General features: G+C 44.3%; 1 protein-coding gene across 2 annotated transcripts in view; it reads right to left on the bottom strand.

Annotated features, from left to right (window-relative positions):
• XK (X-linked Kx blood group antigen, Kell and VPS13A binding protein) overlaps positions 1-16649 on the bottom strand; it is a 63874-nt gene extending 47225 nt beyond the window's left edge. The window contains exons 1-2 of one of the 2 annotated variants that reach the window (XM_058714375.1): positions 16239-16649; positions 7705-7967 (exon numbers count right to left, since the gene is read on the bottom strand). In XM_058714375.1, coding sequence (XP_058570358.1) covers positions 7705-7967; positions 16239-16483 — 508 coding nt within the window. In that variant the 5' untranslated portion in view covers positions 16484-16649. The remainder of the gene's footprint in view (positions 1-7704; positions 7968-16238) is intronic. The other variant, XM_058714374.1, reaches the window with a different exon arrangement.
• Positions 16650-17782: the final 1133 nt, after the last annotated feature.

The following is a 17782-nucleotide window of genomic DNA, read 5'->3' as shown; positions in this document are numbered from 1 at the left end:
CCAGGCAGAGGGGAGCAGAGAGGAAACCAGGCTGAGGCCTGTCTGGTTCCTGGGTGTACCTCTGGCTGCTTCCTCTGCGTGGCACTCTGTCTCTCCCCGAGGTTCAGCAGGCTGTGGTCTCACAGCCAGCGGCCCAGGCCCCCCGCCATCGCGTGAGATCCAGGCCAGGGGCACCTGGGGAAGCACGCCTAAGCACGTGGTCTACAGAAAGGGAGAGACGTGCAGCCACGCACTCAGGGCGCAACCCGTGCCGGGCGCTGCGCTATGCGCCAGTTGACAGGCACACAATGACTTAATCTTTGCAAAAATCCAAAGATGGGGGAACCCTTATTATCCCCATTTCACACGGGAAAGTGCTTTTCAGAGGCAACAGAGGAGTGTCCCAGATCACATGGCCACAAAGTGGTGAACTGGGATGGCCAACCCAGCTCCTCTGATCCCTTTGTCGACGCTGCCTAGGCAACTTCTGACCAGCAGTCTATGACAGTCCAGGGGGCTGCAGGGGGCAGGAGGCTGTGCTTGAGCACATGATGAACAGGAGAAAAAAAAATTAAGTATTTAAAAAAAAATTTTTTTTAATGTTTATTTTTATTTTTGAGACAGAGAGAGACAGAGCATGAACAGGTGTGGGGCAGAGAGAGAGGGAGACACAGAATTGGAAGCAGGCTCCAGGCTCTGAGACATCAGCCCAGAGCCTGACGTGGGGCTCGAACTCACAGACCGCGAGATCATGACCTGAGCTGAAGTCGGATGCTTAACCGACTGAGCCACCCAGGCGCTCCAATATTTATTTATTTTTGAGAGAGAGATACAGAGCACAAGCAGGGGAGGGGCAGAGAGAGAAAGGGAGGCACAGCTGTCAGCCCAGAGCCCAACACGGGGTTGGAACTCACAGACTGCGAGATCATGACCTGAGCCGAAGTCCGGAGTCTTAACCGACTGAGACAACCCGGTGCCCCTAATTATATTGCAATTTAGAAAAACTCTCCAGTGGGCTACTTGGCCAACTCTACTTTTTCTCCCCGAGGCCAAGATCTGCTGAGGCCATATTCATCGGTGTTTGCTCAGTGGGCACAGAATCAGAGAGATGGTTATAGACTGAATGCTGAATAGGGTCTGGTTCTGATGGACTTTATGTCCTTACCCTGTCAAGAATGGATACTTCTATTGTTCTAAACCTCATTTACATGGTGTGGCGGACACAGCTGCCTACTCAGTATCCATTCCTCCCCTTCTATTTTAAGAAAACACAATTTTGTTCTGGGTGGCAATGGGCCTATGTTCCCAAACTTTGCTGATTATAAAAAACACCTGGAATGTTTAAAAAACAAAACAGAAATAAAATAAAAAGACATATCTTGGGTTCCCATCCCAGACTCAGCAAATGGTAATTTGTATATTTTTCACACGCCTCCTGCCCCAGGTGACTGTAATCATCATCAGGGAAGTTTGAGGAATGTTGGTCTCAGCCAATGGGGGCAATCGTTCCTATGCTCAACTTTCCTAGCATTTCTGGCACCTAGGTGACCATGTGACCAATTCTGGTCAATGAGACCTGAATAAAGTCTATTAGGGAGGTTTGGGGGAAAGCTTTACCTACTATCGAAAGGAGAAATATACTCGCCCTTCTTGCTTCACCCCTTCTTCTTGCCTTGAATGCAGCTATAATAGTTGGCACTACAGTAGCAGCCCAAGGGAAAGCCAAAACAATCACAGCGACATCAACTTTACTGTTGTGAGCAGCTGAAATAATGCCAGCAACTGCCTCCTTCTAATTTCTTGTTAGATAAGCAAAATAGACCCCAGCTTGTTTAACCCTATAGTCAAGTGTTTGTCCCTTGCACCAAATGCATTCCTAATCATATGATGGACACTATCAATGGATCATCTTTGATCATCTCTGTACCTCATGCTGTCAAAGCTCTCTTAAACTCACACTATGCACAATGTCTTTCAGCAAGCCATCTCACTTCTCATGACATTTTCTTGCTAACCACCTCTCATATCGCTCTTGTTCATTGCAACAATCTCAATCCTGCTACCCTTCTTCCTTCACCCATAGACAAAACCCCTCATCACTGTTTAATTAAGATGAATCACCTATTAACTCATCATGACGACTTAGAAGAACCCCCCCCCCCGCCTTGGCCAATGTTGATTTCTCATGGTTTACTCATGGCTTTTCCCTAAAATGAAAATGGTAAATAGTATACAATATCAACTCTTTTTGAGGTCAGTCTGCGCCCTTGCCTTTGGCCACTTCCATCCAACAAACCAAATTACACGCCTTTACCCAAGCACATATCCTAGCTAAAGGTAAAAGCATAAATATCTATACTGATAGTCAATATGCCTTTGGAGTAGCCTATGATGTTGAATGTTATGGAAACAATAGGATTTCCTTCTAGCAGAGACAAAATTAAAAATGGTCCTTATGTCCAAAATTTATTTGATGCTATACTCCTTCCAGAGCCTCTGGCTGTTATTAAAGTCCCTGGTCATTCTAAGTCTGACTCTCTGGAAGCCAAAGGAAACCACCTTGCTGATGTCTCTGCAAAAACCCCATTCTTATGGGATCCATAGACCAAACCTCTGTCATGTTCCAGAAAACTGTTTCCTCTAGTGACAACCCAAGAGAATTAACTAGGGCAATACAACAAATGGCCCTTGAAAAGGAAAAATAAAATTGGGAATCTAAAGGCTATCGGTGTCAGCCAAATACTTCAATAAGTCTATACTCCCTGGCCAGTTCTGCAGCTGTGTTTTGCCATGTTACCATCCTTAGCCTTCAGGACTGGTCAAACATACAAATGTTTGAGTTGAGTAACTAAAACTCAATTAGCTAAATCAGTTGAGAGCTTCCAAATACCCTGGCCAAAAGCACTATCATCAGTTCTTATCTACTCTATTTGGGATACATAAATTTTGGTCTAGTGAAATAATTACAGAGTGGCCAATGCACTTGGACCTGACTTCTTTGGACCTACAACTAATAGAGGGAGACATGTACTGCAGTTTTACAAAGACCTGATAAAGTCTATAGAAAATAATCATGGCACACTCCTGGGAGATGAAGATATCAAATATCACACCTTACAGTCTGGAGATTCATCTATTAGAAAAGGTATCTCTAAGGAGACTGCCTCAATGTCACTGGAAAGGCCCCTACCAGGTGTTAATAACTAACCTCTGAGCAGCCAAATTTCAAGGAGTACTCTTGAATTCATGTGTCTCATCTGAAAAAAAAAAAAAAAAAGCCCCCAAATCTGAATGGACTGGCACACCATCTGGTGACCGAACACTGAAAATGTCAAGAACTGAAGCAGACGACATCAGAAGTAGACCATGGACCAGGCCTGTATAACTTTCTTTTTTTTCTCTTCTTACTCTATGTTTAATCATGTCATTCTGGCCTTCCATTGTTTTTTTTCCTGAGCTTCCCTATTATCCTTTATGTTAGCTTTAATAAATCCTTTTAGCTCCACCTTACAAAAACTCTCTGCTTCTGCTAAAGTTACTGATTTCTGGATTTGTGTAAGAGTAAACAATATTCATGATGAGCCTGAACTGGTGGTCTGGGCACTATCTTTAGAAGGATGGCAAAACCTACCTGGCAAAGGTGTAGGATTTTCCTTTGGTACCTTTGAAACCACACGTCTTCCCTTCTGGAAAACTGGCACAAAATATTATGGTTTTCCATTGGGTATCCTCTACTCATAAGGGGATACTCTCATTCAGGTCTGGACTCTTATCCCAAATCTTTTGCTGTTTCAAAGACAATGACAGGAATGGCAGAGCTCTAGGATATCTCCCAGTCAATATTTATAACTATACTATTTTATGTGACCCAGATGAACATGAATGCACTCCTTGTTGGAATCCAGAAGAGTATATCATCTTCCCTATTAAGTTACCTCTATGGTAGGGCAATAAAAATGCAGTAAGATGGGAAAATGGGAAGCTAATATGCTCCCACTCAATGGTAATTCATTGGGAATTGACCAAAACTCTGGTAAAAGATGGAAACTTAATTCAACTTACTATTTCCCTAGAGATCTTCCAGATCCCAACCAAAATCTTATTATACTAGATCAGCTCATTTGTTAACTTCAGGTCTATAGAAATTTAAGGTGCTCATGTAACCATCCCCATAATGCTAGTAAAACAGATTATCATGTGCTCTGTATAAATGATTATTTCTGATCCTGAGATCTTTTCTTTCATACCAGGGAAAAGAATCTGGGCAAAAGGACCCAATTATGCCTTATCCTTAGAAGACATTGGGTATTTCTTTTTATGTGGAAGCAACATAGTCTATACCTACCCTCAATTGGAAGGGATTGCTGCCTTATCCTTGATACCAAAATCAGAGAAACTCTTCCCTCTACTGCTTATATACCTAATGTAGGATCTTTCTCTTATCAACTTTAAAGGATATGTCAGAACTGGAAAGGTTATAATTATTGCTGGATGCCTACATATGACCCTACAGTGGACAGAAAAGGTTTTGGCATGATTTCTCCAAAGACTTTCTTCCTTGGGTTGAAGTAGCAAAATTTAAAAAAACAAAACAAAACAATTCGCAATCTTTCTACAGTCATGCCCACCACTTTTAATGCTTCTGTCCAAGCTTTTGAATATAGCAACAGACCCAAATGGATACCCTTGCGGAAGTAATTCTACAAAACCGCAGGGCCCTAAGCCTCCTCATTACTCAGCAGGGGAAACCTGTGTCCTACTTGGAGAAGAATGTTGTCTTTATGTCAGTAAGTCAGGGAAAATAACACAAGAACTAAAAATAATGAAGGACATTATCAAGCTGCTAGCCGAAGCTGGCCAACCTCCCGGAACTCAGGACATTTTAGATCTATTAAACATAGGTAGTTGGGGAAACTGAGAAGTGCATTTCAATCGCTAGCTGTCATTGGGCTTTTTGTCCTCAGTTTAATCTTTTTAATTAAATTTCTACTGTTTTTGTATTAATAAGAAAATGTCTTCTTCCCAAATGTATGTACAAAATACAATTCTTTTCCTTTCAAAAAGCTTTTCCTGAAACTCAAATGACCATAGAAACTAAACCATTCACCTTAAAGGGACAGAATGGAGATTCCTTCCTTTTTCAGTCCTCTTATTGTTCAAATGAGGCCACTGAAATTCCCTATCATTTCCTTCCTCCGTGGGAGGAGACACCTGAGGATGGGGTCCTCCTCAGCTCTGTGAGGAAAAACAATGGGGGATAGTTCTCAGCTCCATGGGAAAAGCCCCCTGAGGGCAACTCTCCTCAGCTCCATACAATCCACCCATAAAGAACTATACTGTTGACAAAGGGTAACAAATACACCCGAAGGACATAACTGATCAGTAACATTTTCTGTGAAAGACCTTGACCAAACAGGGGAAATGTGAAAAAACTTCAACTGAAAACAGTCAGAGGATACCAAGTGGAGAATCTCACGCATGTGCCCTAAGGAAAACAAAATTAAGGACTGACAGACTGCTTTCCCGTAAATGCCTGGTTTACAAAACAAACACAAAATTGGTAATATTGGAATTTTCCTAAATGATAGAGAAGTCATCAGGGGTTGCTTCATATCAGCCTTGGAAAGTTCTGTTTATGGTTTCCAGAGGCATGAACAAGATAGGACCCAGGTCACCTGGTCTTGCAAAATGACCTGAGGTGCGCTTTGTTTGTATGGCTGGACTGGTTTTGTCTGCCTGGGTAATTTTTAACGCTGGTCTCTACTTGTTTTGATTTTAACAGATTCCAAGTGAACTCTTCCCTCTTTACATTCCCTGCCCAGAAATACAGCCTACTCGGGCAGACTTGCCTGTCGCTTGCTATAGTTTGTGTGTCCCAAATTATAGTTCCTTGGCTATTCCCAAATAAACTCATTTATGATTTTGAGCTTGCCCCTTTAGGTCAACAAAGACCATCTTCATTTTCAAAACCCTGAGGAAAAATACTGGATCTACCTGTAAAAATCAAATAGGCCATCACCACATCTGGTTTCTTGCTGTGTCCCTGTCACACAGAGAAACAATGAACTGGGAAAAGGGTATAGTGGCACGTAGAGGACTCACCTTGGTCAATGCCCGTTCTAGGTATAAGTCTTTAGAGAAAGGATGCTGCTAAATTTATTGAGTACCTACTGTCCATCTGGAGCTATGGGGGGCTACACATAAATGTTAATATACCAAGGTTCAAAACCTCAACTTAAGGGCCTGATATGTCTTAAGAATCATAGTCACACTGAGGTAACCTAAATAAGGGAGACAGCTGTGATATGCAAATACCCTGTGACCCGGCCATAAATTAAGCCATTTTACCATCTAGCCTAGAATACAGGCAGAAAGAAGTTAATGCTTAAGGAAGTAAAATTAGTAAGTGATTTATTTTTTAAAATTTCAATTTCAGTGTTACCGTAAATACGTATTTTGAGCAAAAACTCATTTTTGCTTATCTATATAGTAAAATTTACCAGAAACCTGGTTTTCATTTACCTATAATATTAATATTTGGGAGGAGTTATTTCCCCTCCGCATATCAAAGTTTTTCACTTGTGTCTTAGGCGTGTAGAGGTTTTCTTAAAATCTGGTTCAACCTGGGGCGCCCGGGTGGCTCAGTCGGTTGAGTGTCTGACTTCAGCTCAGGTCATGATCTCACGGTCCGTGAGTTCGAGCCCCGCGTTGGGCTCTGCGCTGACAGCTCAGAGCCTGGAGCCTGCTTCGAATTCTGTCTCTCTCCCTCTCTCTGCCCCTTCCATGCTCATGCTGTTTCTCTGTCTCTCAATAATAAATAAATGTTAAAAAAAATTTAAATCTGGCTCAACCAAAACCTGCCCTCAATTTGATAATGTGAGAATAGTCCAAAGGTTAGATAACTGTGTTCATTTAAATGCTGAGATACGAATTACAACTTTAAGAAGATAACAGAGTGCTCTTGAATCCGTCATTTATCACAAAGTTCTTACAACCAAGGGTCTCAGCTGGTTTAGAACTATCACTGAATGACAGAGGCAAAATCCAAAGAGGCCCAGATTCTGGCAGGTGTTATTTTCAGCCAGCAGCAAGCTGTATTTTTCCAAAATGGTCATAGCAATGAATTTCTAGAACTCTACCATTCTCCATCAAGAACCAAAGTTTCCTCTCCTCCCCTCCCCTTCCTTTGGACTTCGATGGGATGCCTGTCTGCTTCAACAAAGAAAACATAGTTGAAGTAATGTCACATGAATCCCAAGGGTGGAATCACAAAAAGTGATACTCTTTCACCTGCCCTTTCTCACTCCCAGGACACTGACCTTGAAAGCAGCCACCATGCTGTGAGGAGGCCCAAACTAACCCACGTGGATAGATGAAATGGACAAGATCTGAGGCTCTCAGCAACAGTCAGCATCAACCATAAGTAATGTGAGTGAATGAGCCCTCGATGGATTCTAGCCCCTCATCTTTGAGCCACCCTAACTAATGTACAGTGGAGCACAGGTGAGCCCTTCTGGGCCCTGTGCAAATTGCAGAGTCATAAGCAAAATAGACACTTATTATTTTAACTAAGTTTTGAGCTTAGTAATTGGAACACAGACTCAGAATTTAATGCACATGCATGTGCATTCACCTGAATTTCACCTGAAGCAAAATAAACTTTGTGTTTTACCTCCCACTTTGATCACCAAATGCAGGCAGAAATAAAAAAATATATATACATACATCTTCCAATGGTTATGTGCTGCTGCAGGGTGCTTATATACAGCTGCAGAGTCAGCTGGGGAGCAGAGCCCAGGAAAGCCTGGATCACTGATGCTCGGCTGAATGCAGATCGGTGGGTGAAGAGCTTGCCCTCTGCCTGGCCCACTTCTTTCTCGATTTCTTCTGAGAAGCCATTTTTGGGCATCTGTCGCTTCTTGGTGATGCTGACATAAGGCTCTTCAATGTGGCTTGATTGACAATAGATGCAGAAGACTTCAAAACACCTGGAAACAAATCATCAAGTCATGATAATCAGAGACAGACAGGATTCTGTCTTTTCTCAGCTACCCTGCTGAGATTCTCAAGGCTTTGACTTGGCTACTCTGAAGGATATCCCCTTCTCTAGAATCATCCACTCCAAGGAGTTCTAAGCAAGCAGGCAGTCCTCTTGTGGCCCTCCAGAAGGTCAACTGGAAATGAGTGTGAACCTAATTGAGAGATGACACCAAAGGCCAGTGAGGCAAGGAAACCAAGTAGGAAATGGGCTCCAGAGCCAGAGAAGAATGTTCTATTTTCCTTCATGACCCTTACTAGCTGTGCAGCCCTGGGCAATTCCTTTAACCCTTGAATCCTTCCTCTCAATTATAAAGCAGAGGTAATACTTACTTTGCCACACTATTACAGAAATAATACAGTATATGGGCATGTATGTTTGTGTGTGTGTACACATATATGTATATGTGTGTGTATGTATATTTCCACATCCAGTAGATGCTCCTTATTGCCTCCGTTAAGGCAGTAGCTATGGTTGGGAGATCCCCTAGCACAAAGCTGCTTGCCATCTAGCACTTCCCTAAAAGACTGCAATATACTACCTAGCTCTCTGCTCTCATAAACCTTTATGGGACATGACTAAAGTCAATCATTCCTGGAGGTCTGTCCCCCTTACTTACGGAATAAGTACTTACTTACTTATGGAATAAGCCTGCCCTAGGGATGGAGCCTTAAAAAGTCACCTTTCTAGACTGAGTACCTGGCTTCTAAGATTAGATTTTCCTCTCTAGGTAATGATATGGATACCAATCTGATGTGTGATTTATTTCGAAGTGCGCACACACACATGCACGCACACACACGCGTGCAAATGGATTGATGACTCGATCAAAGAATGGATGGATGTGTGAAGCAAAATGTTAACTGTAGAACCTAGGTGGTGAGTACTTGGGTGTTCACGGTACAATGCTTTCAGGTTGTCTTCTGTATATTTGAAAATCTTCATAATAAAATGCTAAGGAAAATGGGTTTTTCTCAGGAATAAGAAAAATGCTTGTGGCCTTAGGCTTAAAAACTGCTAAAGGATGTTTTTTTCTCCAAACACGCATTTCTATAACCACCTTATAATGCTGCCGAAAGATTTTATGGCTTCATCTATTTTACTGAATGCTGTTAACTTTGTACTCTCACCCGAGGCAACTATGGCAACAAGAATATGTTTATAATTTTAAATAATAAAACTTGACGTAAGAAAGGAAGTGCAAGAGCCTCTCTGGTGAGTATGAAGTAGACATATTTTATGACCATTACCTTTGTTCATTTGTTCCTGGGATAAAGAAGGTGCACAGCTGTTTGTTTGGAGGGGGAAAGGGGGAAGAGGGAGACAGAGAGAGAGAAGGGGAGAGGGAGAGGGAAAGAGAGGGGGAGAAGCAGGGAGAGGGGGAGAGAGGGGGAGAGAGAGGGGGAGAGAGAGGGGGGAGAGAGAGGGAGAGAGAGGGGGAGAGAGAGGGGGGAGAGGGGGAGAGGGAGGGGGGAGAGGGGGGAGGGGGGAGGGGGGGAGGGGGAGGGGGAGGGGGAGAGGGAGGGGGGAGGGGGAGAGGGAGGGGGGAGAGGGGGGAGGGGGGAGAGGGGGGAGGGGGAGAGGAGGGAGGGGGAGGGGGAGGGGGAGAGGGGGGAGGGGGGGAGAGGGGGGAGGGGGGGAGAGGGGGGAGGGGGGAGAGGGGAGAGGGGAGAGGGGGGAGAGGGGGGAGAGGGGGGAGAGGGAGAGAGGGGGGGAGAGGGAGGGGGGAGAGGGGGGAGAGGGGAGAGGGGGGGAGAAGGGGGAGAGGGGGGAGAGGGAGAGAGGGGGGGAGAGGGAGGGGGGGAGAGGGAGAGAGAGGGGGAGAGGGAGAGAGGGGGGAGAGGGAGGGGGGGAGAGGGAGAGAGGGGGAGAGGGAGGGGGAGAGGGAGAGAGAGAGGGGGGAGAGGGAGGGGGGAGAGGGAGAGGGGGGAGGGAGGGAGGGGGGAAAGGGAGGGGGGAGGGAGGGAGAGGGGGAGAGGGAGGGGGAGAGGGAGGGGGGAGAGGGAGGGGGGAAAGGGAGGGGGGGAGGGAGGGAGGGGGGAAAGGGAGGGGGGAGGGAGGGAGAGGGGGAGAGGGAGGGGGAGAGGGAGGGAGAGAGAGGGGGAGAGGGAGGGGGAGAGGGAGGGGGGAGAGGGAGGGGGGAGAGGGAGGGAGAGGGGGGAGAGAGAGGGGGGAGAGGGAGGGAGAGGGAGGGAGGGAGGGGAGGGGGGAGGGGAGGGGGGAAGGGAGGGAGGGAGGGAGAGAGGGATGAAGGAGCAGGGGAAGCAGGTTTGGTTTGTCTGCTACATTTTGTCCAATGGGGTCACCGCCACCTTAATATAATACATAAAAACAGGTAAAATGGCCTGGGCCAATTTGTTCAACTGAAAATAATGAAATTCAGGTTATGAGTTCAAGTCCAGATAATCTAACTGAATTTTCTCTGGGCAAAACCTCCAATCTATGAGAACTGTTTGAGGCCTAGCAACTTCACACAACAAGGAGAAGACAATAAACTGACCATCATCTTAATTCTCAAATATGTGATGAATGCAGACATACTCTGCTAGTGCTGTGGGGAATGCAAAGACAGCTGGGGTACCCCTGCCTCATTCCGACGTGTTCACAATCTAAATGGAAAATGGCACATATATTAATAAGGATAATAATGTATACAACTAATATTTATATAGCACTTTCAGTTTATAAAATATTTCTGATAAATTAACTCAGAAAGCCTAATGCAAGAATTTGAATCATAGCATTATTTGTAATGGCAGTTCTGGGAATACTCTAAGGGTCCCCAAATAAAATAATTCAATAAGTCATAATACATGTAGTCAATGAAGTATTACCCAGTCCTTAAAATTGATGGTATAGACACACATGTACTAATGCATAAAAATGTTTACTATATTTTATAAGTGAAAGGAGTAAATTAGAATGGAATATATATAGAAAATTCCATTTTTTACAAAAAGAAAATTACATATATAAAAAATATATATAAATCACACATACACATACACACTAGAGTGCTTGAACTGGCTCATACTGACTCAACAAACTGTTAAGTGGTTAGGAATCATGTGAGCCTGTTGTTAAAAAACTGGTAGCTTGAGGGCTGGCTGGGTGGGTCATTCGGTTGAGCGTCCGACTTCGGCTGGTGTCATGATCTCACGGTTTGTGGGTTTGAGCCCCATGTCAGGCTCTGTGCTGACAGCTTGGAGCCTGGAGCTTGCTTCGGATTCTTTGTCTCCCTCTCTCTCTGCCCCTTCCCTGCTCACACTCTCTCTCTCAAAACATAAATAAACATTAAAAAAGAAAACCAATAGCTTGAAATAGGCCATGATGGGAGTATTTACATCACAGAAATCAGCAAACACTGCAATTCAGGGCTTTTCCCCCCAAGAGAGAGTTTGCCAGCTTACCACTATAAAAATATTAGTAAGTACATACAGGAAAATGTTAAAAATTGTTCTCTTTAGGCAAATTAGAGGGTTTTTGTAAATTGTGCTTATCTGTTTTCTGCTCTTCTGTCCTTTAAACAACGAATATGTTTCACCTGAAAAAAATCAAGCTTAGAATTTTTAAACACTAAACAACCAATCAACACCAGCACATGCTAAGAAGTGAATGAATGCAAATGAAGGTTCAGAGGAGAAAGCAATTCTCTTGACGTTGAGGGTGCTGTTTTAAACAGAAAGCTGGGGCGCCTGGGTGGCTCAGTTGGTTAAGCGACCGACTTCGGCTCAGGTCATGATCTCGCGGTCCGTGAGTTCAAGCCCCGCGTCGGGCTCTGTGCTGATAGCTCAGAGCCTGGAGCCTGTTTCGGATTCTGTGTCTTCCTCTCTCTCTGACCCTCCCCTGTTCATACTCTGTCTCTCTCTGTCTCAAAAATAAATAAACGTTAAAAAAAAAAAAAAAAAAACAGAAAGCATGTGCAGAATTGTTGACAAACTGAAACCTTAGTGTATCCATTGGTAGACAACAGAAAGTCCCAGAATGGCTAATCACAGAGGTGGCCCTGAAGCCCAGATGGACACCCTCACAACCCACTGTATTTCCCAATCACTACATTTATCTTAGCACAGACTTTTTTTTTTTTTAACACATAGTAAGTGTTTGATAAATTTGTATATGATGCTGAGACTTCACTACTTGCCACTACCTGGTTAAGAAAACTGATAAGAAACAAACTACCATTCTTCTTGGAACTCTGTAAGGCTCATCTAATTACTCCAAAAAGAAATTGTTTTTTTGCTTGAGAGATGGTCTAAATACAGCTGTAAATTAAGTATTTTCATCGAAATTGTTCAAGGTTGCTTTTCAGTATCATATAGACCAAGGGTTGGCAAACATTTTCTGTAAAGTATTTACAAAGAGTAAATATTTTAGGCTTTGCAGGCCACAGTCTGTATTGCAACGACTCAACTCTGCCACCGTGGTGCAAAAGTGGCCATACACAATACGTTAAATGAATAGGCATGGTTGTGTTCCAATAAAACTTTATTTACAAAAAGACAGTAGGGGGATTTGGCCTGTGAGGCATAGTCTGCCGGGCCATAATGTAGATAATCAGTAGGCGTATCCATTTTTTTCACTTTATCCCATTTTCAGGCATCACAGTGGAAGGAGTTTATTCCTTAGCTGAAACCATGCTTGTTCGCGTCTGCGCAAATAACCTGTGGTACTGGAGACCCACTAAAGCAGTTAGTAAAAAACACGTTTTCAAAAGAAATACCGACTATGATTTCCTACACACCATGTTATTTCCTACACGTACATGCTCTATGACGTGACACAAGAATCAAACTGGGTAAACAAAGTGCCATGTGACCTTTGAAAAGCCACTTGCATGATCTCCCTGAGCCTCAATGTCTCAACTGTAACAAAAAAGATAATGACAATTAAGTCACAGGGTTTTACAGTGGATGGAGTTATATACTGTATGTAAAAGCACTTTGCAAACAAAAAAAAGTTCTTCAAAATTAGCTATTATTTTATAAAGTCTTGTGAAAGCTTATTACAGAAATAAATACTATATTCTATACAAAATTACTGGAAATTCACAGCTTTCATTCTTATAAACCCAGATTTTCATGTACCATTTTCCCCTCATTTTACCAGTAAACAAAAATGGAGAAAAACTGCTTGCACTTGAAACTTGTTTATATTTATTCCTTCTCCCAATAATTTTATAAAATTTACATAATTGTAAAAGAATGATAAATTCTGTTGTTGTTATGAAGTTCCCCCCCCCTTTGGTTTTCCAGAATATCTATTTATCATTCACAAAAGACTGCCCTTAAAATAAAAAAAGAAATTCAAGATGCTGTTCACTGCTCATATCATTCAAACCCAGCCTTAATAAGGAAACAACCAGACAAACTTCAACTACAGTTTTAAATAGAAGACTGATAAATGAACTATGGTCCTCTCCTAGTGCTTCTCTAAAGGAAAGAAGGAGCGGGGCCTAGTTTTTAGTCTTCAGCCCATAATCATTACAGTGTAACGTGGGATTGAGTGAACTCAAAAACAACATCTCACCTGAAAAGAACCTGAGTTTGTCTAGTTAGTACCTAACCAAAAATAAACAGAGTTAATTTTCCAAAAGCAATTTCAAAGTATGACTAAGTCAAATCAATAAAGATGGTAAAGAAACATACCATGACTTTCCTTTGTCTCTGGGGGAAATAATTTTGATCTTTAAGTAAAGCTGACATCTTGGAGTTATAAAAGAATCAAACTGTCAGCAGGAAAAACTTCCAATAAGATATTAAGTCATGCTAATATACAACCGCAAATTGCTTTTCACATAATCTGGAAGCTAAGAGGGTTGGAACCACATTTTGTGTATCTCAGCTCTAGGATCATGGGTCCAAGATCTCCTTGAAATAAATCAGCTGCATTAGAATGAGAGAGTCCTTGCTGATAGGAGGTTGTTTGTTGCTTTATTTTCTGTTTTATTTTATTTTTCCCCCAAGAGGATAATGACTCATTTAGAATTTTCTGTCAACAGAGGTCTTTTTGTGGTGTTGCAACTTTTTATATAGCTGAGAAGTTATCTCTTCAAAGCACCAAACTTTTTTTAAATAAAGTTGAAATATTTTTACTATAAAACCTGAAAAATGTAGAGAAGTATAAAATAAATGAAAAAAATGATGCACTTTTCTATATTTTTCAGGAGAAAATTAAAACCACCCTTAAATGCATCATCCAGAAATTACCACTCTCTGCAACCTGGTATATTTCCTGGAGCTCAGGTTTATATGTGCCATCCTATTTTTATACATATTATGTCATTAGCTTTGTCTTGGATCACTCTTTGTATTCAGAAATATTTTATTTTATTTTTTTTTCAACGTTTTTTATTTATTTTTGGGACAGAGAGAGACAGAGCATGAACGGGGGAGGGGCAGAGAGAGAGGGAGACACAGAATCGGAAACAGGCTCCAGGCGCCGAGCCACCGGCCCAGAGCCTGACGCGGGGCTCGAACTCACGGACCGCGAGATCGTGACCTGGCTGAAGTCGGACGCTTAACCGACTGCGCCACCCAGGCGCCCCTGTATTCAGAAATATTTTAAATGGCAGTAATGGTAGAGATCACTCACCCGGATAGCTATTTACGTTGTGTGTGTGTTTTTTTTTTAATTTTGCCAAGATGACTAAACTTACTTAAGATGGAAGTTACTGGTAAAACATACTCCACAATCTTCTGCTTTCTTTCACAGAGAGCAGGGAACATAATTAACCGAACTCCATTTCTAAGAAGCCTTGTGAATGTGGCCTGGGGTGTCATTTTCCTCATCTATAAAATGGGAACAGTGACATCTACTTCAAGGTGAGGATTCAATGTACTGAGGGATATAAGTACCTACCAAACCACTCAGCACAAGGAGCCCTGAGAAACATCAGTCCCCCTTTATCTGTCACTTCATTTAAACGTGAGCAATGAGTTTTCTTTTCCCAGGTGAGGTTAATAAATGATGAGTGCCTTGCCCAAAATCAGATCCCATTGATTTTACTGAGCAGGATTACAGTCAGGATGCTGTAGCCTACTTGGCGTCTTAGTCCTGCTTATGTACCGGTTTCTCTTCCCTTCTAGGATTCTGTGGCTTCTGGAGGCTGGGAAACTTGTTAACCAAGTTTGTCCTGATTGTGTGTGAACCCCAAGTCAGTATCGTTGAGTGTAGGTGGGGATAGCTGTATTTAATACGAGGTGTGAAGTTTTATAATAGGGCTCTCTGAAATCTATCTTGCCACTGGACTTTTTTTTTTTTTTTGTCTATGTGTGTGTTGGGGGTGGGGTGAGGGTGGGGAGATAGTGCCTGGTAGGAAAGGTTCCTGGCTAGCTGAATTTTCTGGTAGCTGAGCTGTGGCCTTTCTAGCTCTTCCAATTCCTTTATCACCTGTGTCTAAATTCAGTCTTAGAAACTGCTTTCTAATCCAGATAAAAATCCTTTGTTTTGCGTTTCCTACAGGGTTGAAAGCCATCGAAACAACACATTTGAAACTCTCTTCATGGTCCTTAGATCTGCCAGAGTCTACCTCATTACCATGCAGTCTACTTGCTCTGTGTTAATAAAAATTAATTTCCAGAAATGTCACTAATAGTTTTTCTTAACGCACTGCAACTTTCTGTCTTCATGGCACACTATGTTCCAGCTTCAACGACTGTGTTTTAAGTTAGGCAAGGCCAGAAGGCATGTCTACAACCCTGTACGTTTCTACACCAAGAGAACGATGCGTGGATTTCTAGAACTCGGTATGAGAAGTAGATTAATATTTGCAAAGTGCTCAGAACAGTGTCCGGCACACAGTAAACTCCGCGTGTTTGGCAAATTAAAGAATCTGCACACGCTTTTTGCTCTAAAGGCGATTTGGCCCACACACTTCTCAAGGGTTTGTCACGACACAAGCCAATCTTGCCAGAGCCCACCCGACCCCAGAGAAGGCTTGCATTTCATGAGGTCCAACCACCTGCAATTGCCATTTCTGTTGGTCAAGTGCACTTGAATATTGGCAATGCCCTACGCGAGAACCTAACAGGAACGCGGTCCGCCCCAGCTTTATTCCCACTCTCCCCGGATCCCGTCGCATTCGCGTGACTGGAACTGTGGGGCCCAGGAGCAGGGCGGGCCGGCCTGGGCCCGGCGCCGGGTCCAGCCACCCGCTCCTCCCGGAAGGCCGCCCCCTCCGCCAGGGCAGTGGGGGAGGGGACCGGGGACCCGCACGCACCTGAAGAGCGGCCCGAGTTGCAGCAGGTGCAGCAGCAGCACGAGCGGGCGGTCGCGGCTGAAGTCGCGGTGCACGAAGAGGAGCGTGAGCTGCACGAGTGCGCAGGGCAGCAGCGAGAAAAGCAGCGTCAGCGCCTGCCACATGCCGTCCCCGCCCGAGCGATAGGTGCTGCTCAGGTACAGCGCCGCCGTCGTCTCGGCCACGAACAGGAACACGGACGCCAGCACGGAGCCCGGGAATTTCATCTCCGCGCGTCAGCGGCGCGCACCGGCAGCGGACGCAATAGCGGCGGCGGCGGTTGCCCGAGGGGCTCCGGACATATGCCCGGCCCCGAACTCTCCCGCGCTCCGCGCAGCCCGCCGAGGGCACGGGGCTGGCCCAGAGGCCGGAGCGCTGGAGCTGGGCCTGGGGGCGACGGGCCGGGCCGGGGTGGGGCGGGGAGCGCGGCCCCGCTGAGACACGCCCACGCGCACGGTGCGCCGCCCGCGCGTCGCGGTGCCCGCTGCGTCTCTGCGGCGACCGACCTCAGGCTAGCCGCGAACTCGCGTCCCAAGACAGCTGTTGCCGCAGCCCCAACGGCTGCGGCGGGCCCAGCTGGCCCCGCGCTCAGCCTCTGGGTCCTAGAGCCCTTGTCCCCAGCTCCGGATCGCATCCCTTTGAAAAACTGCAACCAATGGGGCCCAGACGCCTTTACATCCCAGTCTCTATTTTGTGGGCCTGGGGAACGCCTAATTCCTCAAAGGACCAGCGTTTCCGGTCACTTAAAAATAACCAGACCACAGAGATGCTTTTCAAAGTACAAGTGTAAAGTCATGTACCCAGGATTCACCATTTCAATGGGCCGAATAAGCGTGCCCTTCAGTCTTCCAGACACAGTGGTGTAAAACATTGCATCCAGTGGTGAAGGAGCATCAGACAATCCTTTGAAGCCACTACCTTCTCTCCCAGAAAAACTGCCTACCAAATGTATTCCTTTCTAACTATGACTAACACAGAGTGAAAACCAGGACCTAATAAGGAAATGGTTTTCTAGCCCAAGGCATACCTCTGCTTGCTAGTGTGTGCCAGGCCGGGACTAACATAATTCCTTTTCACTCACTGAGCTTGTGACAACCTTGTGAATGTCGGGATGGGCTCAGCCCACCCTTGTCCCTCAGAGTTTAAGCAACCCGCTAAATCTCTCTGGAACTCCGGTCCTAACCTGTTCTATAAGGGATCAGACCTTAATAATGAGAAGGTTCCTTTCCCTGCTGAAATTAGGTGATTCCATCAATCATAAGGCATATCTGGCATTTTTCTACTTAGGAAAATGTTGTCAACACAAATAGAATATGAACATTCAGAAGAAATCAAGACAAAAATGGTAGAGGGAGAGAACACACAGGACTGTTTTTCTTCATTCTTGTGTGGCATAGGAAAATCTATTTACAAGGGTTAAGAGGAAGATTCAGCCGACAGCTGAGAGGTAGCAGGCCCATTCTCTAAAAGGATTACTAATATCTATTTATAGAACCCAGCAGGCCACCATGCCCTGGATCAAGATA

This window comes from Neofelis nebulosa, chromosome X (assembly GCF_028018385.1).
Source record: "Neofelis nebulosa isolate mNeoNeb1 chromosome X, mNeoNeb1.pri, whole genome shotgun sequence".
Taxonomy (NCBI): domain Eukaryota; kingdom Metazoa; phylum Chordata; class Mammalia; order Carnivora; family Felidae; genus Neofelis; species Neofelis nebulosa.
This window is presented reverse-complemented; position numbering and strand designations above follow the sequence as displayed.